Raw genomic sequence first — 24,536 nt, forward strand, 5'->3', positions numbered from 1 at the left:
ATGTACCTGTTATTCATCTACTTGTTTATGCACACACGCGTTCATTCATCAAACATATGTTGACAACTGTCATGTGCCGGGCACCCTGCAAGGACCTGCAAATAAAATGATGAGCAGAAAACAGATACAGTTATCATATTTATTCAGTTCATAAACCGCTTTCTGTAAGTCCTGACGACGAGAACTGTGTGATCCAGTTGTGCTCTCTGGGAGAATTTCCAGTACAAAGGGGGCTCCCTGGTCCCTGATTCTTTCTCCTGCTGTTTACAAAGCTAGGGAGGCTAGAGAGCTATGCCATCCACTTGCCCTGTATTGGCTGAAGGGAATTGGCTTGGGGGTCATCCAAACCTGTTGTGCTGCCGGGTTTTCAGACTCAGGAGAGCAGAGCAGGGCCTTTGGCTGCATAGAGTCAAGCTCCCCAAAGTGCTGCAGTTACCTTGGTGCTTGGCCACAAATCATTCAATAGGAACTGCCAGCCCATGACTCTACCCGATGTTTCTAGTGTCATGAGTTAGACTTTCTGCTCTCAGGTTGAAGCTTGGTGGTTCACAGTACACCCAGATTGCTGTCCTTTGAGCCACAAAGCTTCCTTCCTTTGCCCCCAGAACTCCCGTGTTCTCCATTCTTTCATGAGCTCCTTATCTCCTTTCTGAATAATTTCTGGTATGCGTGAGGCTCCTTGGGCAGTTTCTTTCTGTCTGTCTTTTTATTTTCCTTTTTTTTTAATCTTAAGCAGCCTCCATGCCCAGCGTGGAGCCCAACAATGCGGAGCTCCAACTCATGACCCTGAGATCATGATCTGAGCTGAAATCATGAGTCAGATGCTCAACCAAATAAGCTTGAACAGTTTCTTCTTGGTCAAAAGACTTTTGTTGCTCGCTTCGGCAGCACCTATACTAAAACTGCTCAAAAGACTTTTGAGTAAGGAATGCCTGGGTGACTCAGTGATTGAATGTCTGCCTTCAGCTTGGGGTGGGATCCTGGGAGTTCCAGAATCGAGTTCTGCATCGGGCCTCCCGCATGGAGCCTGCTTTTCCCTCTGCCTGTGTCTCTGCCTCTCTCTGTGTCTCTCATGAATAAATAAAATCTTAAAAAAAAAAAAAAGGAATAAGTTATCTGGGGGCACCTGGGTGGCTCAGTTGGTTAAGCGTCTGCCTTTGGCTCAAGTCATCCCAGGGTCCTGGGATCAAGTCCCACATCAAGTCCCACATCGGGTCCCCTGCTCAGCAGGAAGTCTGCTTCTCCCTCTCCCTATACCCTGCCCCCCAGGTCATTCTCTGTCTCCTGCTCTCTCTCTCTGTCTCAAATAAATAAGTAAAATCTTTACAAAAATAATAAACCTCATTGGAAGTGTGTCAGGGGAAGAGAGGAGGAGCTCTAGGGGAAGCACCGTGTGTTAATTCCTCATCCTTCAGGTTGGGAAGCGTCAGAGACAAACCAGAGCTGAACAGTGGTCAAAGCAGCAACAGCAGGTTGTGTTCAGGAACTATTGCAACAGGGGAAAAGAAAAGCTCAGGAATAGAATTGGGCTCAATTCCAACAAGTGGGGACGTAGAGCCGGGGAGCAGCGTGGTTATGAATAGATGTAAATTTACGAAGAGAAAAATATCAGCTAAGGTGGGATTCTGGCTAAACTGACCTAAATGAATTCTTGCTTAAGGTTGACCTGTGCGATAAGCTATCAGGAGTAGGGGATTTGGCCTCAGGATGGCTCGCACTATGGAACCACTGGCAAAGAAGATCTTTAAAGGAGTTTTAGTAGTTGAGCTCTTGGGCGTTTTTGGAGCCTATTTTTTGTTTAATAGGATGAACACAAGCCAAGATTTCAGGCAAACAATGAGCAAGAAATTTCCCTTCATCTTGGAAGTTTATTACAAATCCATTGAACAGTCTGGAATGTATGGAGTCAGAGAGCAAGATCAAGAAAAATGGCTGAATAGCAAAAATTAGGACCAGTCATCACGTTCAGCCTCCCATCTAAGCTGTTTGAGACCTTTGTGGGGGAGAAGAAAGATGAGTACACCACATGGTAGACTCCTGGCCCCACAGAACAAAACAGGAACTTCTGGTCTGCCATGGCTTACAGTCATTTCCCATCCACTGTACAAATACCTTACTTTTGTTTTTCTCTGGCATTTATTGTTAAAGATTAGTTTTAACAAATAAAAGACTAGGATAAGAAAGGAAAAAAAAAAAAGAGTAGGGGATTTTTCTCTAAATGGACCTAGCCGGATTCTTGCTAAAAATTAGGCAAGTGCAGGCTTGACAAGGATAAAGACTGAAGCCCAAGGTCAAAGCCAAGTTAAGAAGAGGACTTAGAGGGACCTGACTACCGTCTGGTCAAGGAAAAGTTTTTGTCAGAAATCAACCCACACTGTCAAAAAAAAAAAAAAAAAAAAAAGAGTTAAAGGTGTATATGGTATCATAATTTTAGACATAAACACTGGATGAAATAAAGAGAGATGCTAAACCTTTGAACTCATAGGGAAAACAGAAAACACAGACCACATAGTAGAATATTTTTAAATAATATAATTATATAAAAGTTACCTTACACTGCAATGAGCAAAGTAAAATATCTGTAACACCAATAAATATAAAATGGATTATATCACCTACTAAGGGAAACAAATCAAGGGAATGATCAAAACCAGTGGCAGTAGATTTTTCTTATTGCATGGACCTCAGTTCTTGGGGAATAGGAATGTGAGTGTGAGGTCAGGGAACCCTGTTTTCTCTAAAGACAAAGTGGCATTTTCTGCTTTATTATGTGATCTTAGTTCAGTGGGCTCTAGGTACTTCCCAGGATTCTGATTCAAGAGCCAATGATATGTAGAATCATAAACAGTTGAGAATTCATTTATCCAGAAAGTCAAAGCCAGTATTCAGTCTCGACAGTTTTTATGATTTCCTTACCAGACTCTTTCTTTGGCACGAATTTGACTCGATTTCTGGCCTCCTAACTCCCCTTTGGCCCTTTTATCTGAGTCTGATTGTTCATTCTCTTAAATCTATGACCTACCAATAACCTCTCAATTAATTCCTTTTCTGCCTAATCTGCTAGGTCTATTTTTGCTGTTTATGTCCAAGACCACTAAAATTTAGAATTCAGGGGATGCCTGGGTGGCTCAGTGGTTTAGCGCCTGCCTTTGGCCCAGGGCGTGACCCTGGGGTGCTGGGATGGAGTCCCGCATCTGGCTCCTTGCATGGAACCTGCTTCTCCCTCTGCCTGTGTCTCTGCCTCTCCTCTCTCTCTCTCTCTCTCTCTTTTTCTCTCGGTGTCTCTAGTGAATAAATAAATAAAATCTTTTTTTAAAAAAAATGTAAAACTCGGTAACAGAAAAATATAGGAATCTCAAAGGGCTTTGTTGGGGTGGAAGGCAGACAGGATATTGTGAATATTCTGGAAAGCGAATCCAACAACCCAAAGTCTGCTGTATAGCAAGTTAATGGTTATCTATTGTCATCTAGGAATCTGCATTGCTAATGACTTAAGACTTTGTCACAGAGGGGAGAAATGTAAAGACTCAGAAAGTCTCCTTAAAAGAGAATGGTGTGATCACTTCCCTACATTTTCAATTTATGGCACAGGTTAAAATGAAGAGACTTCAGTGAAACTCCAAAAAGTGTATACAAAATTGTTCCACCTTCTTTTTAACAGTTTATTGTTTAACATACAACAACCTGCCCATATTTAAAATAGACAGTATGATGTTTTGACATAGGTACACACTAGTGAAGCCATCATTGTAATCGAAATAATGAATATATCCTTCATCCCCAGAAGTTTCCTTATAGCTTTCGATAAAGCTTCCCTTCTGACCCTCACTAAGTCATGCCCCCACTGACCTGTGCATCTTGAGCAAATACTAATCTGCTCATGGTCACTGTAGATTAGTTGGCATTTTCCTTTTTTTTTTCTTTTTCTTTTTTTTGAACATTTATATCCATTTATTTGGGATAGCTGGCATTTTCTAGAGTTTTACGTAAATGGAGCCATATAGTAAATCCTCTTTTGTTTGGCACCCTGAGACTTTTTAAACTTTCATCATTCTAGCACATGGGCAGTGTTATGTTCATACCCACTAGGATGGCTATCATTTTAAAAATAACAACGAAAGAAAATAAAAAGTGTGAGCAGGAAGGAGAAATTAGAACCACCAAGCATTGCTGGTGAGAATGTACATGACCCAGCAATTTCACTACGAGGTATGTGCCCAAAATAGTTAAAACCAGATACTCAAAACTAGTCCTTGCCCACGAATGTTCAGAGCTGCTCTGTTCACAGCAGTCGGAAGGTGGAAACAACCCAAATGTCCATCAGTGGATGAATACATTAACAGCATGTGGCACATACATAGGGTGCAATATTATTCAGCCATAAAAAGAAATGAAGTACTGATCCATGCCACAGCTTGGATGAACTCAACAGTACACTAAGTGAAAGAAGCCAGAGACAAATCACATAGTGTGTGATTCCATGCATACAAAATATCTAGAGTTAGTTAAGTCCAGAGGAACAGAAAGCAAGCTGATGGCTTCTAGGAGCTGGAAGGAGTGTGTATGAAGGAATAATCACTTCATGGATGCAGGGCTTTATTTTGGGATGCTGAACATGTTTTGGAACTAGATAGTTAAGGTAGTCACACAGCTTTAAGAATGTACTAAATGCCACTGAATTAGTCACTTTAAAATAGCTAAACTTAGGGATGCCTGGGTGGCTCAGTGGTTGAGCATCTGCCTTCGGCTCAGGGCATGACCCTGGAGTCCTGGAATCGAGTCCCTCATCAGGCTCCCTGCACAGAGCCTGCTTCTCTCTCTGTCTATGTCTCTGCCTCTGTGTGTGTGTGTCTCTCATGAATAAATAAATAAATAAAATCTTTTTAAAATATAATAAAAATAAAATAGCTAAACTTATATGCATAATTTTAAATTTTTAAAAGATAACTCAGCATGGTCCCTGAAGTCCAGTGGTCCGCAGGTTTGATCATAAGTCAGTATATTGGTGGTTCAAGTCCCCCAGGGGAGGTGTGTAGCTAACCTACTCTTCCCCAGCCCTCCTGCTTCTGCCAGAGGGACTTTTTCCTTCTGAATTCATCCCTGTTTTGTGACCAGATGAGGCATCTTTGCTCTATACCCAGCGAGGGCAAAAGCTCTGAAAAAACAATTACCCTAAACTGAAGCCTACCTAACCAAGGCGGTTTCTGTGTGCTTCGTATAAGGGGCCACCTTCTGGGACATTTAATTTTGTGTGTCAACTTGACTGGGCTGTGGGGTGCCCAGATATTTGGTCAAACATGATTTGGAATGTTGCTGTGCGGATGTTTTTGGCTGGGATGAACATTTAAATCAATAGATTGAATAAAGCATATTGCCCTCCCTAACGTGGGTGGGCTTCGCTCAATCAGGTGGCGGCTGGAAGAGACTGAAAATACCGCCTGCCCTCTCTCCAGTAAGAGAGAACTATCTGCTGGGTTGCCTTTGAGCAGGAACATCGGGTTCTTCCTGCTTTGGGGCTTTTCCTAGGTCTCCAGCCTGCTGGCCTTGATTTTTGGGCTTGAAATGCAGTAGCAACTTCCCTGGTGCTCAGGCCTTCAGGCTCCAACTGGAACCAAACCATCAAACTGTCATCCGTCCTGGGTCTCCAGCTTGCCAACCCACTCTGCAGCTCGGGACGCCATAATCACGTGGTCTGCAGAGACAGCTACAGGTGTACACCAGGTCTTCTATTGGTTCCGTTTCTCTGGAGAGCTCCTAGACCCCTCCCACGCGGGTCCCCTCTTCTCCTTCCTCGCATTAAGTCCTAGCAGAAAATCTGAGGGCTCTTAAGATTACAGGAAACGGAAACAGCCTCATCATTTTTTTTTTTTAAATTGGAAACATGCTACTGAATGCAATTTTAAGGAGAAAATGCATACCTGTTAGCCCACTACCTTCAATCCACGTGGGAGCTGGTGCTAGGGCTGCTGAGGTGAAAACACTCCCCAGAGGACTTGTCCATCCTAGAGGGAAAGCCATGGAGGTTAGTACGGGAAAACTGTATGCTTAAGGGATATGCTGGGTAGGAAAAGTTCCGAGCTCATTCCCAAGGGTGCTGTGATTCAACTAGGGGTGGGGTCTGGGGAAAGGTTCCTGGTGGGTGGGATGGAGGAAGATGACTCAGTTTGGGAGAGCATGACCTTGGCTCCAAGGTGTGGGGCGAGGGCCTCTATACAGGAGTGGGCCTGGAAGCTCGGAGAAGTAGGCATGCCTGGTATTTGTAGCTGTGGGGAATGGTACAAAGGGAAGGCCGCGTACCACATGTCTAATATTTGAAATTTCTCAAGCTAGGAAAGAGTAAAATACAATAAGATCTTCCCACCCACCTTGACAAAAATAGGTCTTAAAGGACCTATGAGGCCAGATGTGTATTTAGAATCCGGGTGGACTCAGCTCTGTGTCTGAGCACCGGGCTCGGGAAGGACCCTCCTCTCAATTCTAGCTCCTTCCAGCAGGGAGAGTGGTCTTGCGCACCCGTACGGACACCTCACCTCCCACTACCAGACTCTGTTCAGACCCCTGCAAGCAGCCCTTTTTTGGCCACCTGCTGATCCTTCCCAGCTCACAGAGTGAGAGGGCCTCCTAACCCACGCCTGCAACACTGACTGGGGCCGGGAGAGCCCTAACCAAACTTCAGGCCTTTGCGAGGGTCATTCCGGGTCCCACCTAACAGCACGGCCTAGAGGAGGGGTGCAGCAAAATATAGGAAAAATCGTCCTCTTCCCTGGCTTGACTTGTGACAGTCTTTCTTGCGACCTTTCTGCCACTTAAAGTCTCCTTCCAGCCCCTGACCCAAGTGGCAGTCACAGCATCCAGCACCACACACGCCCCCTCAAAACACTTTCCAGACGTTTCTAAAGATCTCCAACAGGTGCCTGCATCATTCTCAAGATCCTATTCCAAGAGACGCAGCCCCCATGTCCCCCACACCCCTCCCTGGTGGTCTAGTGGTTAGGATTCGGCGCTTTCACCGCCGCGGCCCGGGTTCGATTCCCGGTCAGGGAAGCTTGTTCTTTTCCACCCCACAGGCTGGGGGGGCTCCGGATTCTTGTCCACAGGCCAAGCTCTGGTTGTATGATCTGCCATTTTAGTAGGATCGGTCCTCACCTATTTACTATAGTTCCTGTCTTAACAGGTAAAGCGAACTAATTACCATCTAGAAATATATTCTGGTTTTTACAAAAGACCAAGCAGCAGAGGATCTGGTAAAATCACGTGCGTTGTCTCCACCCCTGGAATGTAACTTAGGGTTTCCCTGAACGTGGGGGGTGCACATTGCCTCCATTGCTGGGAGCCTGCCTGCACCAGCCAAACCCTAAGAGTTGTCACAGTCATTTGACACAACTCCCTTGTGTCGGGTAAAATGTTCTCCCAGGAAAAGAATGACTCCGTATTTTCCAATAAAGGGGGGCCGAGGCAAGTCTGAATCCCCATGTGGACTTTCTCATTCTTCACGGGGCCCTTGTCCCTTCAACACCGGTGACACGACCTGTGGGCCTCGGGAAAGAGCCTCGGTTAAAACAGAGTTGCTCGGAGCAACAGAAGGTGGCGGGTTAGCAGAAAGAAAACAGGCTTCCCTGACCGGGAATCGAACCCGGGCCGCGGCGGTGAAAGCGCCGAATCCTAACCACTAGACCACCAGGGAGGGGTGCCTGGTGGGGCCCGGCAGCACCTTGTGACAAAGGATCTCAGGACCCAGTCAAGCCTGCAGTAGAAACTTCAGATGTCTGAAGAGTATCCCGAAAATTTTAAATAATCTTGAACGTGTTCCTCCTAACTGGAGTCCAGAGGGGCAGTGGAGCCTGCGTATGAGCAGAGAAGCTCCTGGGAATATTCATGAACACCGTCCTTGCTGCCATTTGCATGTAGCGTTTGCTAGTTGGTTGCACACAGAATTCCAGAAGGACCCAGGAGGCAGGCAGTGGGCGTCCCGAGACTTGGTGGAGCATGAAGTGAGCCCCTGGCCTCCGTGAGGACCTGCCGGCCCAAAGGCCACACTGGCCAACCCACGCAGAATTTGCTTCCAAGGCAAAAAGGAAGGCCTTCTAAGAAAAACCAAGGCCAAGGAATGCTCTCCCAGCCTGTCTCAGTGACTTCCCGGGTTAGCCAGCCGCTGGGGGCTGGGGGGAACAATGACACAGGAGGAAAAGCAAAGAGAGCACGGGCCAGTGTCTTCTCCTTTCCGTCCTTCCTTCCTTCCTTAGCAGCAAGCCCAAGGGAGGAAACGGCGTAGAACGTGCGTGCTTAGAAGTAAACTAAACCCAGTGGGTCAGCTCTGCGCCACGGCCTGGCCAGCTGGTCGGGACAACCACCCCTGCGGCCCCAGCGGCTGAGACGGGGACTGCGTGGTTCAGTGGTGCTGCCTGAGTTGAACGCTTTTATATGTGACCTGTCAACTAAACACAAATCCAGACTTAGATAAGGAGAGACTTCTCGAAAAGGAGGGCATGCCCCCAGCTCAGAAATCTGCAAATGTCTCAAATCAAACAGCACAGGGTGATTCTTTCGCAGGGAAGGGCAAGCAGAGCTTAGCAGAAACTTTTAGGGGGAAGTTGAGGCAGCGGGGGAGAGAACAGAGCGTGATGAGAGCAGCTTCCCAGGAAAGAGGTCAACGGAGAGTCACAATAAGCTAGTAAATGGGACACGCTCTGCATATTTGCTGGATCTTGGGGACACGCCACGGCCCGAGGGCCGGTGGGGAGGAGAGAAGTTCGAGGACGGTTAACTCAAGCTAAGGCAGAGGCTGAGAAATGAGCCCTGCCCAATCTGATGAGAACTGGTAAAATCCACGCTAATTATTTTAATGTTTCTTTACATAGAAAGACATTAAATAGCGAATAAAAAGCCACCCCGACGAGCTGGGAGGGAAGGCCCAGGAAGGGGAGAAGCTTTACGTTTCACTACCTCTAGCAGCAGTTTCTGCTGACCGGCTGTCTCCACTGAGCCCCGCGGCGCTTGTAGCTGATCCGAGGACCAGATGGTAAATTGAGTACAAATATATTTGCATTTTCATGGTTTGAGGCTTCTTTCTCAAACGTCCCAGCTGGAGTGGGAGGCTCGGTTTGGTTGGCCATCCTCCCCGTCCTGCGCGTCTCGAGCAAGCTGCCGAAGACCTGCGGATGCCTGGGCTGCACCTGCCAGGCAGGCCTCGGCTGCCCCCCAGGTGATTTTGCCTGTGGGACAGTGGACAGACGTCCACAGATGGTCAGCTCTCACGATGGCCTGCTGCCCTCTCCTCCGGCGGGAGCCCAGCAGGGCAGGCCTCGCTCCAGAGCCTACAGTTGGATTTTGCTCCAAGGCCGAGCCTTGCTTCTGCAAGGCCGAGCCTCACCCCTGCTCGCCCACTCCCACGAGGGGCCCGGCAGCCTCACCCCTCCCAGCAACCTCTGCATCCCTGGTGGGAAGAGGGGCTGGCTATGACCCCCAACCACAACCCTGGGGGCGCAGGTGGCCTGGGTGGGGGAGGGGCGGAAAGCCAGCGGTGTTTCTGACATTCTCCTCCACCTGTCACGTGGGCGGTAGCCTGGAGCTGGGGCACTAGAGCAACCAAAGCCCTGTAGCTAGTTGGTCTCCTTCCTCATTAGCGTAGTGGCGACTCATTCCCATCTTACTCCCATAAGAGACCAGGGTTAATAACTCCCGGCCATTGAACTGATTTGTTAGGCCACCGCTTCTGCTTACTCCTCTTATTTCCAAGCTTACACGTAAAATCAAGCAGTTAGTTACCATATAGGAATACACCCCTGTTTTACAAGAAATCCAAAGGGATGAAGGGTGGCATTCTGATCCTGCAAGCCCGGTGGGGTATTTGCCTGGCTCTGGACTTGCCTGCCAGGTGCCAGCCACCAGGGGGAAGACTGAAAGGATAAAATTCCTGAGCCTCCTAGAACTCCAATTTTAACCATTTTAAGGATTTCAAAGTGAGAGAGTTTCATTGTTACTTATACTGTGCTTCCATTGACATAGATACGGGCCTAAACCTTTCTAGATTTAGCAGATAACTGAATTGCTGCGCATGTTTCCGAGTGAAAGTGTAGTAACAGCTCAGTGACTTTCCGGGGAGGGGGAGCATTCTGGAATCACTGGAAGGACATCTTAAGTCTCCACAGCCTGCCTGGACCTCAGGTGCTGATCAGCCCAGCAACCGGGTGTTTGACTCTGCCCTTTGTCTCTCTTGAGAATCACAGCTAGAAGGACCCACATTCTTTTTTTTTAACATTTTATGTATTAAAATTTTTTTTAAATAAGATTTTATGTATTTATTCATGAGAGACACAGGCAGAGACAGAAGCAGGCTCCATGCAGGGAGCCCGATGCAGGACTCGATCCCAGGACCCCAGGATCATGCCCTGAACTGAAGGCAGATGCTGAACCACTCAGGCTTCCCATGAACTCACATTCTGAATTCACACCTTTGAGTAAAGAATTAGCATTCTTACTTTTAAAATATATTTCAGTAAGAAGAAATGAAACGGGCTCTCAGGAGAGGTTGCAGAGAGGCTGTTGACATCAGGCTAAGGCGCTCGCGAATGGGAGCCCCCACTGCACCCCACCCTGGCTGCCCCTTCTCTCAGCCCAAGGGTAGGGTCCCTCCAGCCAGCCCAGAGTCCACTTTAATTTTTTAAGATTTTATTTATTTGACAGAGAGAGGAAGAGAGAGCCAGAGAGCACAAGCAGAGGGAAAAGCAGAGGGAACAGCAGAGGGAGAGGGAGAAGCAGGCTCCCTGCTGGGCTGGGAGCCCAGGCCCAGGGATCATGACCTGAGCCAAAGGCAGCCGCTCCACCGACCGAGCACCCAGGCACCCCTCAGGGTCCCCTTTAATTCTTGACTCAGGGCTCGACTCTGGGTGAAGGAAGCAGTGGCCTTCCCTCTGGCTGGAGCGGAGCTTTGGGAGAGATGAAGTGAAGTTCTGGGCTCCTGAAGTGGCGGTGGTGATTTCCGAGTCTGGCTTCTGGAATCACCCACCGCCGACCTGCTACCAGGCTCGGGATCACAGCGCTGGGGCCCAGGCGGTGGCGAGCTGGGTGCTGGGCCCAGCAGGTGGCGGGCACCTGGGCGAGACTCACCTGGGAAGCGGAGCCCGCGAGCACCTGGGGCGTGGCTGGTTGGCCGCCTTCGCCTTTTATCCAGCGCTTGTTGGTGCCATCCTAGCCCGGGACGACCTTTCCTGAGCCCAGTGTCCTGCTGAGCTCTGCACTTTGGAGTGACTTCACCGTTCTCCAACTTTCTAAGCCTTAGTTGGGTCTCCACTGAGAGCCCCAACTCCTCCGTCCCCCCCCCCCCAAGAGCCCCCACATAGGTAATGTGATCTTGTGATTTAACAAGAAACGCACACCTGGGTCTTCATGCCAGGCCGGCGGCCAGGACTCCTAAAACCTCTAATTTCCTAAGAAATTACACCTAAGAAGAGGTGCTAGGACGCTCTTTTGTCCTAACATTGGTTCTTAGACCTGGCTCCTGGCACAGAGCTCCGAACGCCGTGGAATTTCCTGGGTGGGCGTTGTGTTCTGTTCTGACGAGGGGACTCCTGGGGGCCCCTGGAGAGCTTCAGGATGGGGCCTAGTCCCCAGAAAAACCATGATGATTGGAAGCTTGGAAATTTCAGCGACAGCCCCCCTCCTCTGGAGAGAGGATGATGGATCGTTCCTACCTGATGAGGCCTCCCCAGAAACAATCCCTTGGCGGGGCTCCGGGGTTGGGGACCACAGGGCGGAGTTGGGGACCACAGGGCGGTGCTGGGGTGGGGGCGGCCCACACGAAAAGCCCGTGCCGCCCCCCCCCCAGGCACCCGACCCAGGCCTCCCTCCGTCTGGCCCTTCCCGAGTCGCCACCGGTATCAGCCCGAGCAGGCGGCCGAGGGAACCTGCGCGGCCCAGCTGGTCCGGCAGGCGCAGGTGCACCTGTGGGGCTGACGCCGGCGGCTCCAGTGTCAGCACCGCGCTGCCGGCAGGGCCAGGGCGCCGGGCCCCGGCGGGGACCCCCCACGTCTGGGGCGCAGACACCGAGCGTGAGGTGTGAAGGGGACTCGCCGGGGAAAGACACGGGAGGCGGGACGGAGGCGTCCTCCGCAAGGGCCAACACCCAGGGTTCTCCTTGTCTCGGACGGAAGCCGCTTTTCCGCACCCGGCCGAGCCGGCGCCGCCCCCCCCCCTCCCCCCCGACCCGGGGCGCAGCCGCGGGACCCGGCGAGGAGCGCCGTGACGGCCGAGGCTGCCTGCAGGGGGCGCCGGCGGTCAGGCCCGCGGCCGCCAGCGTCCCCCAGCGCCCCGCTCCCAGCACCGCCCCCCCCAGCGCCCCGCGGCTTCCAGCGGCCCCCAGCGCCCCCCGCAGCCCCCAGCGCCCCGCTCCCAGCACCGCGCCCCCTCCAGCACCCCGGCCCCCCAGCGCCCCCCCAGCGCCCCGCGGCCCCAGCGTCCGGCTCTCAGCACCCCGCCCCCCCAGCGCCCCGCTCCCAGCACCGCGCCCCCTCCAGCACCCCGGCCCCCCAGCGCCCCCCCAGCGCCCCGCGGCCCCAGCGTCCCGCTCCCAGCACCCGGCCTCCCAGCGCCCCGCTCTCAGCGCCCCCTCCAGCACCCCGGCCCCCCCAGCGCCCCGCGGCTCCCAGCGTCCCGCTCCCAGCACCCGGCCCCCCAGCGCCCCGCTCTCAGCACCCCGCCCCCCCAGCGACCCCCCGCAGCACCCCGCGGCTCCCAGCACCCCGCGGGCCCCAGCCGCCCCAGCCAAGCCCGCTGCGCAGGCACCCGCTGCCGGCCGGTTTCCGTAGTGTAGTGGTTATCACGTTCGCCTCACACGCGAAAGGTCCCCGGTTCGAAACCGGGCGGAAACACGCGTATGTTTTGGCCGCGACGCGTCCTTTTCCCGCCCCGGAGAGGGAACGCACGCTGGCCGCGCAGAGAACGAGCCCCCGCTTGCAGCCGGACCCCCGACGGCCGGGTTCCCGGCCAGACTCCTCCCGGTGCCGGTCCCTTCGGCGGGGGCCGCGGCGGACGCGCCTCCTCCGGGGAGTCGGCCAGGCTGGCTTTCCCCGAGGACGGCCCGCAGGACAGAGGAGCCCTGCCCCGCCCCCACCTGCCTTTACTGGTTTCTCTCCTCCGTCTGAGCTTCCACCCGCCCCTGGTCCGGGTCCCGGTCCCCAGCGGTGATGGCCCTTCTCGGTTTCCGCGGCCTCTCCCCACGGGGACTCCGTACGCCGTGGGCTCTCGGTCAGGTGGATGCAATAGGGTTTCCTCTCATTAGTCACTGTCACTATCCAACCCCTTCCTACCCCCCAAATGGGCAGTTTGCACACACACGTCACCAAAGAAGACAGATGAGAAGCAAAGGATCACACGAAAGGTGTTCACCATCGTTTATTAGGGGAGCACAAAGTTCAAACACGCTGGACACGGCCAGGCGGGGGGACAAGGGCTGCCCCACCCCGGAGCTGCCCCCGGAGCCTGCAGGGGAAGCCGCACTCCTGCCCTGCTGCTGTGAATGCAAAATCCACTTGCAGCTTCTTTACAAGTTAAACTCCTACGATAGGAAAAAAAAAAAAAAAAAAAAAAAAAAAAAAAAAAAAAAAAAAACCTCCTACGATAGGTCTCAGCCATTCTAATTCTTGGTATTTACCAAGTGGAAAGAGAGCAAATGCGCACGAAGACTTGTACAGGAAGGCTTGGCTGCATCCCTAAGAGCCAGAAACCAGGCACAACCCAAAGGCCATTTAACAGGTGACAGTGAACTGTGGTGTCCCCTGCGACAGAGTGCCCGTGACCCTCCGCCCCCAGAAAAGGGAATGAATCCTTGACACACCATGGCTCTTGAAATAATTATGCTGGGTGAAAAACCAACCAAAACCAGAGCGCTGTGTGACTCCATTCATATAAAACTCTAGAAAATGAAAACTATAAAAACAGAAGCAGATCCGAGGTGGCTCGGGGAGGGGAGTGGGAGGTAAATGGCAGGTGATGAATTAAAAGGAGCCCAAGGACATTTTAAGGGGAGAAGTGATGAGTATGTTCATTGTCTTAATTGTGGCTAGCCACAGACTCACTGACCATCATGGGTCACTTCCTTCATAAAAAATTTTTAAATATTAAAAGCCTTTAAAAATATGCCAATATAGGGATGCCTGGGTGGCTCAGTGGTTGAACATCTGCCTTTGGCTCAGGATGTGACCCCGGGGTCCTGGGATGGAGCCCTGTGTCGGGCTTCCTGCATGGAGCCTGCCTCTCTCTCTGCCTGTGTCTCTGCCTCTATCTCTATGTCTATCATGAATAAATAAAATCTTTAAAGAAAAAAAAGAGAAAGAGAGCAGCACATGAAATGGGGGAGGGGCAGCAGGAGAGGGAGAAGCAGATTCCAGGCAGAGCAGGGACCCTCACTCAGGCTCCATCCCAGGACCCTGGGATCATGACCCCAGCCCAAAGCAGACACTCAACTGACTGAACGACCCAGCACCCCCCCCCCAAATATGTATTTTAAAGTTTTTTTATTAAAAAGTTTGTACAAGGGGTGCCTGGCTGGCTCTGCTGGTAGAGCATGTGATGCTTGATCTTGAGGTTGTGAGTTTGAGCCCCACACTGGGAGTAGAGATTACTTAAAACAATTTTTTTGGAATTAAAAAAGATCTTTTTAAAAAGTTTATATGAAACAAAAATATATATTCACAACATTAAATAATTTTTGAGTGGACCTCAGGTACAGTGCTAATCTCATTTCGCTGTCCTCTATCTACCTGGATGGGTACAAAACTTTATTTTTCTTTTCTCTTTTAATTTTTTTTCTCTTATCTCTATTCCCTCTGCCCAGCCCCACTGTTTGTTTGTTTTTTTTTTCCACTGTTTGATATGTATCTTGGATTTGTACATATCCTTGTAAAATGGTTCTGTGTGTAATTTCTGCACCGGGCACTGTGACTTTATGACCTACTCATGTTGCTGTCTGTACATTTAGACTTTTGTTTCTAACTGCTGTAAATATTTTTATAGTGAGCATCCGCCCATTTTACTTTCCTTTCCCCCATGCATTCCCTGTTATGACAACCAACGCCGTCATATGTCCTCTAGTAAACGCAGATTTATAGAGTGCCTGGGTGCCAGGTATTGTTCTAACCTTTGGGGATTCAGTCACGCCAAAAAGAGAGACAAAAACAAATCCCTGACAGCATGGAGTTTACGTCTTAGTGGTGAGACTGAGGATAAAAAAGATAAAGTATATAGTATATTCAGTGATGATAAGGAGTGAGGGGGACTAGAGAGCAGCAGGATGGGACACTGGTGGGGTGCATGGGTGTGGGGGGCGGTGTATGGCAAGTTTTAGATACATGGCCAAGGAAGGGCCCCTGGGAAAGTGATTTTTGAATTAAAACCTGAAAGGAGGGGCACCTGAGCAGCTCGGTCAGTTAAGTGTCTGCCTTTGGCTCACGTCATGATCTCAGGGTCCCAGGATCAAGCCCCTGAAGCCCTGCATACCTGCTCCTCAGGGAGCCTGCTTCTCCCTCTCCCTCTGCCTGCTGCTCTCCCTGCTTGTGCTCACGCTTATTCACTCTCTGTGTCAAATACAGTAAAATAAAATGTCAAAACCTGAAAAAAGTGACGAAACTAGCCCTGTAGATAGGTGGGTGCCCAGCTTCCAGGCTGAGGGGCAGCAAGTGCAAAGGTCCTATGGCAGGAGCTGCTGCATTCCAGGAGTAGCAAAAAGCCCGTGAGACTATATCAAGAGAGAGCTAGAGGGCAGTAGAACGCCTTGTAAGATGTGAGAAATTTGGCTTTCGCTTTGCAAGAGGTGAGAGCAAGGGGAAATCCATTTCCCTGCGAGGTGCAGCAGGGCAGAGAGAAGGGATCCGAGAAAAACATAAACTACAGCCAACCAGCAGCAGGCAAGGAGTAACTGCAGCTCCTCCGGTGGCCCTGCTTCAGTCTTACCCGGAGCCCCAGGTGGCTGACGGCTCTCCCTCAGCCTTGCCCCAGACCAGCTGCTCTGGCACTGCTGGGTGACCACTAGTTCCTTTCTGACCAGATGCCAGAAGGTTGGGGAAGAGAAAGGGGCGCATCAGAGCTTTGCGGACATTGAACGGACTCCCTCCCTGCTGCTCAGAATATTTCAGGGCTTTATGGAGAGTACGAAGAGTTAGTAGGGTGACAGGCCTGCACCACCCTGACTGGCCAGGAGCTTCCAAAGCCTGATCCTTGGTGGGACGCAAAAGGGAAATCCAGGGACAGGGAGATAGACCTGGTACCCGGGAGCAAACGAGTCCGTGACTTCCCAGGGGGGTTGGAAGTAAGCTCATAGCACCGTGGTCTTCTCACCCTGTTCCCTTCTCGGCTGTCATGCGGGGCCCAGGCTGCTGTCACCCCAGGTCTGAGGAAAGTAGGATGAGCCTTCTGAAGCGTTTCAGGATAGAATCAGCGAGGCTTGCCTAAGAAATAAGGAAATGCCTGGGTCACAGGCGTTTGGGGCCTGAGCGCAGTAGTCGGCATGTTAGGCTCTAACAGGAGACCTAGAAGCCAGCAAGGAGGAAGTGGTGGCCAGCTATGGGAAGGTTACAGGCCTGTCCTGGAGCCCTCCACAGGAAGCCGGATCAAGCCAGCCGGGCCTACAGTGGAGGATGCCACTGATGAGGGAGCAGAGGGAGGACAAAGCATAGGCTGACCCCCCCATCCCCTCCGGTGGGGTGTGTGGGATAATCCTCAGGCACTCCGGGCTGCCCTAAGCATTTTAGCCATAACCTGGCTCCAGAAGGAAATACAGATAAATACCCTTAAATGTCCCGATCACCTGCAGCCCAGGGGCAGAGATTTGAAGGGGCAGAGGGCCACGTTTCTCCAGGAAGAACCCAACTGTCCTGAAGCTAATGCCTGGCTAGAGGGAAAATCAACCTTAACAATAGCAAGGCCTCCAGGGTCCTGTAGGTCCTCTTTACCATATGAAAATCCCTTTGAAGCCTCCCCTTTCCTTACCTCCAGCAACTCCCAGTGTGTCACCAGCCTAGCTCATCACAGCAGGTGGCAGCTCTCTGTGCCCAGTGGAACCTGTCGTGTCCCCCCCCCCCCCGCTTTCGTAAAACCACAACCACTGAGCACCAAAGACGTCTCAAGCTTTCCTTCTTGGTTGTCGGGACCTCACCCCACCACACCTCATCTCTGTTCCCAAACTACATCACCATGACTGAAACCCCTGACCAACTTCGGAAGAAAAAGGGGAGAACCCTGCTTCCCACCCCAAGTAATACATATTCCATCCCCTAGTTAACAACTGTCAACAAAAGATAGGAACCCAACCACCAGGGCATGCAGTGTGCTCTCTCTCTCTCTCTCTCTCCCTCCCTCTCCCTCGAGCTTGACCGCTCTCATATCTCGAGAATGTACTTCTCACTTTAATAAGTTTTCCTGCTTGTTATCCGTCCACTCTGCTGTGTGTCTGTCCTTGAATACGTTGTTGTGACAACACCAAGAACCTTTGACAACGTCTTCAGGTCTGGCCGGGTGGAGGTCTCAGGGCCCAGGGGCTCCCAGTTCACCTGCAACATGCACCACTATGATCTATTCACAGGGGCCCCAGGGATCTCCCACTGATGCAAAAGCAGCGTTGGCTTTCCGAGAGGCTACTCTACCCAGGCCAGTAATCCTACTCAAGCTTCGGGACTTCGGGCAAGAGCTTCACATGCTGCTGGGGAAATGGGCTCCATCTGGCCAAGTCAGGAGTGTCAGCCATCACCATCCTGCCCAAGTCCAGTTAGAAGACGAGACAAGCCTCTCCCTTTAGTTTAGAAACAGCCCATGCATTGTGAAGGCCAGAAATGCACCTGTAATTCCCATAGTTGGGCCTTCTGCCTCAACTGTCAAAAAGCTAGACGTACCTTCAAGGCCAACCACAGAACTCTGCATAGCACCTAGCTTTTGGACTCCTTCAGGGGCTCCAAGTTATGTTAATTCTAAAAGACTTGGGTGTAGGGTACGTGGGTGAGGGAAAATGGAGAATATATAATAAGTATGTGATGTGGAGAACAAAGGCAAAAGAAATGTAGATAAAATTAAGTTTCCTTACAACCTGCAGCCCATTGACAAATCCTGGACCGAGGCAGTGTAACAGTCTCCCAAGAACACCCAGGGCCTTGTTGGGGTGGGGGGGGGGACCTCCTTACCTTGACAATAGCCAGGCCTCCAGGATCCAGTGAGTCTTCTTTAACATAGGAAAAATCCTTTTGGAAACCTCCCCCAATCCCAAAGTATAAAATGATTGCTGCTCACAATCCCACGGCAGCTCTTTCTGCCCTTGGGTCCTATTCTGTGTTAGAATAAAACCACCTTTTTACGCCAAAAATGTCTCCAGAATTCTTTCTTGCTGGTTGGCTCCCAAGCCCTCCTTCGAGCCACAGCACGCACATGTAAACACCCACATGTATGAATCACCCACCAAGTACCTACAGGAAACTGATTAACTGTGGTTGCTTCTGGGGAGGGGACGAGGCGGGGGGGCAGAGCGGGAAAGGAGACTTACTTTTCGTGCATATACATCGAGGTTTGGACTTTTTTTTTTTTTTTTTAAAGATTTTATTTATTTATTCATGACAGAGAGAGAGAGAGAGGCAGACACACAGGCAGAGGGAGCAGCAGGCTCCATGCAGGGAGCCCGCCGAGGGCCTCTATCCCGGGACCTGGGGTCACGCCCTGGGCCGAAGGCGGCGCTCCACCGCTGAGCCCCCCGGGATCCCCTGGACTTGCTTTTATTACGTTCACATAGTAGCTACTAGAGAATGTTAAAGTGTTTTTAAAAATAGAGGAGGGGGGATCCCGGGGGTTGGGTGGGGGGCTCAGCGGCTTGGAGCCCGCCTTCGGCCCGGGGCGTGACCCTGGGGACCCTGGATCGAGTCCCGCGTCGGGCTCCCTGCATGGAGCCTGCTTCTCCCTCTGCCTGTGTCTCTGCCTCTCGGCGTCTCTCATGAATAAATAAAATCTTTAAAACAAAACAAAAAAAACCATTAAAAATCTTTAAAAAAATAATAGAGGACAGGGCAGTGCAACACAAACTTCAAGTACGGTAAAAAGACGCGAGACGTCATGCAGAATGAGCAGCCTCGTCAGGTCAGGGTGAGAGGAGTCACCTTTCACCACAGAGACAAACCGGGGCACGTTAACGTTAACTCGTGACGCGGGGATTCCGCCTTCCTGGCCCGGGACGCGGCCCTGCCCCGGAGCCAAGCCCGCCAGCCTACCCGGACATCTCGGAAACTCCAAACCCGAGGTGCAACGCTTCAGGTTCCGGAAAGAGGCGAGCCGGGGCGCCCCGTTAGTCCGCGAAGAACCAACGACCGCGGGCCCCGCCTCCCCGCCTCCCCGCCTCCCCGCCTCCCCGCCTCCCCGCCTCCCGCCGGCGGAAGTCCCGCCTCCCGTCAGGCCGGCCCCGCCCCCGCCGGAGGAGGCCCCCGCGCCCGCTCGGTTGCCCGCGCCAGAGGCTGGGAGGCTTCCCGTCAGTGAGGCTGAGTCACGACCGGAAGGCGGGAAGGGCTGGTGTCGGTTCCCGGCAGCGAGGGCCTGGTGACGCGGGACGGGCAGCGCGGCGCGGAAGGGAAGCAGAGCGGAGCCGGGGTGTCGCGGGCGGGGAAGAGGGCGCTTCCTGACCCGCCGCCCGCAGCCGCCCGCAGCCGCTCGCAGGTGCCCGCAGGTGCTCGCAGGTGCTCGCAGGTGTCCGCAGCCGCCCGCAGGTGCCCGCAGCCGCCCGCAGCCTCTCGCAGGTGCCCGCAGGTGCCCGCAGCCTCTCGCAGGTGCCCGCAGCCGCCCGCAGGTGCTCGCAGGTGCCCGCAGGTGCTCGCAGATGTCCGCAGCCGCCCGCAGGTGCCCGCAGGTGCTCGCAGCCGCCCGCAGGTGCTCGCAGGTGCTCGCAGATGTCCGCAGCCGCCCGCAGGTGCCCGCAGGTGCCCGCAGCCGCCCGCAGGTGCTCGCAGGTGCCCGTGGCTCCGGCGCCGGCTCCCGGCCTGCGGAAGACCAGAACCGCTCGGACCCGCTGTGTGTGCTCCCTGGGACTCTAGGGTAGGACGGCGCCGCGGTTCGCCACAGCTGGGAGGGTCTTGAACTGGCCAATACACTTTTTTTAGTCATAATAATTAATTTTTGTTTTCATTTATCTTGTATCGGACTACGATTTACAACGTCACTTAGTCATTTTAACAATGTGAGGAGATAATCACCATCAAAATGCAACAGATGAAGAAATAAGGTTGTGACCCATACCTGAGGTTCCATTCTAGATGCAAACCCAGGTCATTTGTAGATTGTCCACAGGTCCCTTTTTATTTTTTATTTTTAAAGATTTTATTTATTCATGAGAGACAGAGAGAGAGAGAGAGGCAGAGACACAGGCAGAGGGAGAAGCAGACTCCGTGTGGGGAGCCCGATGTGGGACTCTATCCCAGGACCTCAGGGTCACCTGAGCTGAAGGCAGATGCTGAACCACTGAGCCACCCTGGGCCCCACAAATCCCTTTTTTCCCCCCACAAATCCCTTTTTAAATTGGATCATCACCGCCCTGCAGGGAGCCTGCTTCTGCCTCTGCCTGTGTCTCCGCCTCTCTCTCTGTTTCTCATGAATAAATTAAAATCTTAAAAAAAAAAAAAAAGAGTTGAAAAAAGGGAGAACACCCAGCCATCCAGGGAATCCAGCCACACTGGGAGTTGGGAGGAGGAGGAAGAGAAGAATGGATTCTGAAGAGACTGAACCATCTCCTTCCAAGGAAAGGCACTGGGACCAGACAACGCCTTCTGTAAACAAGGGAAGGAGAGAATTGAGACAAAGCAGCCGGTTGGGCAGGGGCTGAAACTAGAGGAAAAGACTAGACAGCAGCGAGGTCCCATGGGTCAGCCACAGGCCCTGAGCTTGCCTCCCTCCCTCTGCTCCCATGACCGCTCCCCATGCACCTAGATGCCGCCTTGAGGGTGCTGAGCCAGTGTTCTGATTACTGCTGTGTAACGAGCCACTCCAGGGTCAAGAATCGGGAAAGAGTAGAATGGGGACAGTTTCTCTTCGGAAATCTCTGGGACTTCGGCTGGAAGACAGAGCCTTAGAGATGACTTGACAGGCTGGCCGCTGGCATTACCTGGAGTCATTCATGGGCTCGGAGGTTATGCTGGCTATGGGCTGGGATCCACGTGGCCTCTCCATAGATCTGCTTCCTCACATCAGGGCAGCTGGATTCCAAAGGAGAGCATCCCAAGAGATTGCAGAGGAGATCTTTTTTTTTTTTAAACTTTGTGTTACTTCCATCTTAGTCACGGACCCACCCAAATTCAAGAGGAGAGAATATAGATTCCACCCCTCATTGGGAGGTGTGTCAACATCACATTTAAGAAGAGCATGTGGGGGGATCCCTGGGTGGCTCAGCAGTTTAGTGCCGCCTTCAGCCTAGGGTGTGGTCCTGGAGACCCGGGATCAAGTCCCACGGGCTCCACGCAGGGAGTCTGCTTCTCTCTCTGCCTCTCTCTGTGTCTCTCACGAATAAATAAAATCTTATAAAAAAAAAAAAAAAAGCATGTGGCGGGGCCCCTGGGTAGCTCAGTTGGTGAGGTGTCTGCCTTCCACTCAAGTGGTGATCCCAAAGTCCTGGGGATGGAGCCCCACATTGGGCTCCCTGCTCTGCAGAGTTTGCTTCTCCCTCTCCCTATGCCCCTCCACTCCTGTTCATGCTCTCTGTCAAATAAATAAACTTTGAAAAAAAAGAAGAGCATGTGGTATGGAATATCTTGCACAACCCTTATGAAGAATCAAGAGAAATAACAGGAGAACAAACAGTTACCAAGAAGGACTGAGTTAGCCCCAAAACACTATGGGGCTACATTTCTTTATAACCACTTCAAAGTTTAGTGGCTTGAAATAATTTGCTATTTCTCATGATTCTGTTGATTGTCTGGGGCTCTGCTGGGCTGTTCTTTATTATTATTATTATTATTTTCAATTCAATTAATTAACATATAGTGTTTATTAGTTTTGGAGGCAGAGTTCATCGATTCAGTGGCGTATGATACCCAGTGCTCATTCCATCACGTGCCCTCCTTAATCACCCAGTTTGTTTCCTGTGGTTAAGAATCTCAGGGTCAGAGCAGCCCGGGTGGCGCAGCGTTTTAGTGCCGCCTGGAGCTCACGGTGTGATCCCGGAGACCCGGATTGAGTCCCACGTCGGGCTCCCTGCATGGAGCCTGCTTCTCCCTATGCCTGTGTCTCTGCCTCTGTGTGTGTGTGTGTCATGAATAAATAAATAAAATCTTAAAAAAAAAAAAAAAAAAAAAGAATCTCGGGGTCAGCTGGGCTGGTTTTTGTTTTGTTTTGTTTTTTAAGCTGGGCTGTTCTGATGGGAGTTTGGCTTGAGCTGTAACAATCAAGATAGCTTTAGGCCTCTCTCCGTGGTGGCCTCTGTCTCTGGCAAGGTGACCTCTTACATGCAACGGACTTCCAGGAGAAATGTTCCAACAGAGGCAGACAGGAGCCACAGATCTGTTAAGGCTTGTACCCCAGAAGCTACATATGAGGGCTTCCATCCCATTCTAACAGGTAATCAGGGCCAACTCTGTTTCAAAGGGAAAGGAAATAGACTCCACCTCTTCAAGGGTGGATGCCCAGCTCACATTGCAAAACAGTTCCTGGGATGGGAGATATTGATGTGGTCTCTTTGGAAATACAATCACCACTACTATGCAAAACAGGAAGGAACTGAGAGATCTTAAATTAGGTAGTTAGATTTTCCCCTGTTTCTCCCCATCTTGTGGGACAGAGGCTTAGGAACAAGGTTGGACCAGTTATAAAATATGCTACCTTCCCCCCACACAGACATATTTGAGGATAAAGAGTAAATTGTGAGCCAGTACATATGTCGAAATATTAGTCTGCACTAGGAAGAGCCTTGGTATTAAGAAATAAAATTGAAGGGACACTTGGGTGGTGGCTCCATCGGTTAAGCGTCTGCCTTCAGCTCAGGTCATGATCCCGGGGTCCTGGAATGGATCCCTGCATGTGGGCTCCCTGCTCCACCAGAAGCCTACTTCTCTCTCTGCCCCTCCCTCTGCTCACGCTCTCTCTCTCTCAAATAAATAAAAATCTTTTATTAATAAAAATCTTTTAAAAAATAAAATTGGAGAACAAATTTGGATCAGGATGGGAAATAAATTTTGGTTTTGCTACTAAAGCTTTTGTACCTGTATCTATCCATCATATCAGCGCTTTCTGTGACTTAAACACCTCAACATGGACCAAATGATCAGGTGAGACTTTGAAGCCTAATTCACTGCTTGTTTCCTTTGCTCTCATCCTGGTTCAATCCACCACCATCCCTCACCTAAGCCACTGCAGACGACTCCAAATGAGTGTCCGTGCATGTACAGTTGTCCTCTTCCAACCCATTCTCCATTTACATATCTTTAAGATACATAGTTAAGCACTCGATCCTAAGAATATACTTTTAATGCAAAAAGAAAAAATTCACATAACTTTCTTGTTCGGGCTTTCGCTGTAATATTTTCAGGTCCTTATAGCAGGAAGAAACTTTAGAGACCAACTCTTTTATTTTAAGAATGAGGAAAGTGAACCTTACAGAAACTAAACAAGCAGCTCAGAGGCACAGCGCTTAGTAATTGGCACAAGATGGAACATGACTCTTTTTACTCATCACATTACCTTTCAAGTAAAGAGGGAAAACACATGATAGTAATAATACCTTATATTTTTATTTTAAGCTTTATTTACGTAATCTCTACACCTCACGTGGGGCTTGAACTCATGACCCTGAAATCAAGAGTGGCACACTCCACCGACAGAGCCAACCAGGTACCCCAATATCTTATACTTTTCTAATCCATATTTATACTTTTCAAAACTCTTTTTTAAAATCTGATTTTATCTTTACAGCGACCCTCTGATGTCAGCAGGGCAGGTGGTATTATCCTCTACTTGTAAAACTAAGACAGGGAGATACTGAGAGATTCGGTGACTTGTCTGAGCCTCCAGCAGGTTGGTAATAGATTTGGACCTAAAAATACTGGTTTTCATCATACTCTTTCATGGTTTTTAGATTTTTTTCCTTAAAAAAAGTGTTTTGAAAAAAAATAAATAAAAAAAGTGTTTTGTTTTTAAATGTGCTTATTGTAACCAGTCAACACAGAAATGTATGGTGAAACTTTCTTAAGCAAGAATAACAAATCAAAAAGAGAAGTCATAAAGGAAAAGACATATTTAGCTACCTTAAAAAAGTTAAGACTAGGGGATCCCTGGGTGGCTCAGTGGTTTATCACCTGCCTTTGGCCCGGGGTGTGATCCTGAAGACCTGGGATCAAGTCCCAGTCCCAGTTGGGCTCCCTGCATGGAGCCTGCTTTTCCCTCTGCCTCTCTCTCTCTCTCTCTCTCTCTCTCTCTCTCTCTCTCCCTCTCTCTTTCTCTGTGTCTTTCACGAATAAATAAATAAAATATTTAAAAAAAAATTAAGACTAAAGATAGCATACCATAGAGAAAAAAAAAAACAACTAGAAACACACTGA

At 50.7% G+C, this 24,536-nt stretch overlaps 1 protein-coding gene, 1 long non-coding RNA gene and 3 other non-coding genes across 5 annotated transcripts; 4 read left to right on the forward strand and 1 right to left on the reverse strand.

Moving 5' to 3' along the window:
* Positions 1-1,705: 1,705 nt before the first annotated feature.
* Positions 1,706-2,190, forward strand: LOC140598942 (protein CEBPZOS). Its single transcript, XM_072757396.1, has one exon. It carries the CDS (start codon positions 1,708-1,710, stop codon positions 1,948-1,950), a length of 243 nt encoding a protein of 80 aa, XP_072613497.1. The 5' UTR covers positions 1,706-1,707; the 3' UTR covers positions 1,951-2,190.
* Positions 2,191-6,972: 4,782 nt separating this feature from the next.
* Positions 6,973-7,044, forward strand: TRNAE-UUC (transfer RNA glutamic acid (anticodon UUC)). The gene has a single exon. It is a non-coding gene; the product is annotated as a tRNA-Glu (tRNA).
* Positions 7,045-7,612: 568 nt separating this feature from the next.
* Positions 7,613-7,684, reverse strand: TRNAE-UUC (transfer RNA glutamic acid (anticodon UUC)). The gene has a single exon. It is a non-coding gene; the product is annotated as a tRNA-Glu (tRNA).
* A 5,109-nt stretch (positions 7,685-12,793) lies between these two features.
* TRNAV-CAC (transfer RNA valine (anticodon CAC)) lies at positions 12,794-12,866 on the forward strand. The gene has a single exon. It is a non-coding gene; the product is annotated as a tRNA-Val (tRNA).
* A 6,577-nt stretch (positions 12,867-19,443) lies between these two features.
* On the forward strand, positions 19,444-24,289 carry LOC140599082 (uncharacterized). The gene is made up of 3 exons (XR_012001812.1): positions 19,444-20,049; positions 23,739-23,829; positions 23,911-24,289. It is a non-coding gene; the product is annotated as an uncharacterized lncRNA (long non-coding RNA).
* The last annotated feature ends 247 nt before the right edge of the window (positions 24,290-24,536 follow it).

The sequence above is a fragment of the Vulpes vulpes genome, chromosome 5, assembly GCF_048418805.1.
Source record: "Vulpes vulpes isolate BD-2025 chromosome 5, VulVul3, whole genome shotgun sequence".
Taxonomy (NCBI): domain Eukaryota; kingdom Metazoa; phylum Chordata; class Mammalia; order Carnivora; family Canidae; genus Vulpes; species Vulpes vulpes.

Coding starts and splice junctions, on each gene's coding strand:
- LOC140598942 (XM_072757396.1), top strand. CDS start 1,708: ATGGCTCGCACTATGGAACCACTGGCAAAGAAGATCTTTAAAGGAGTT.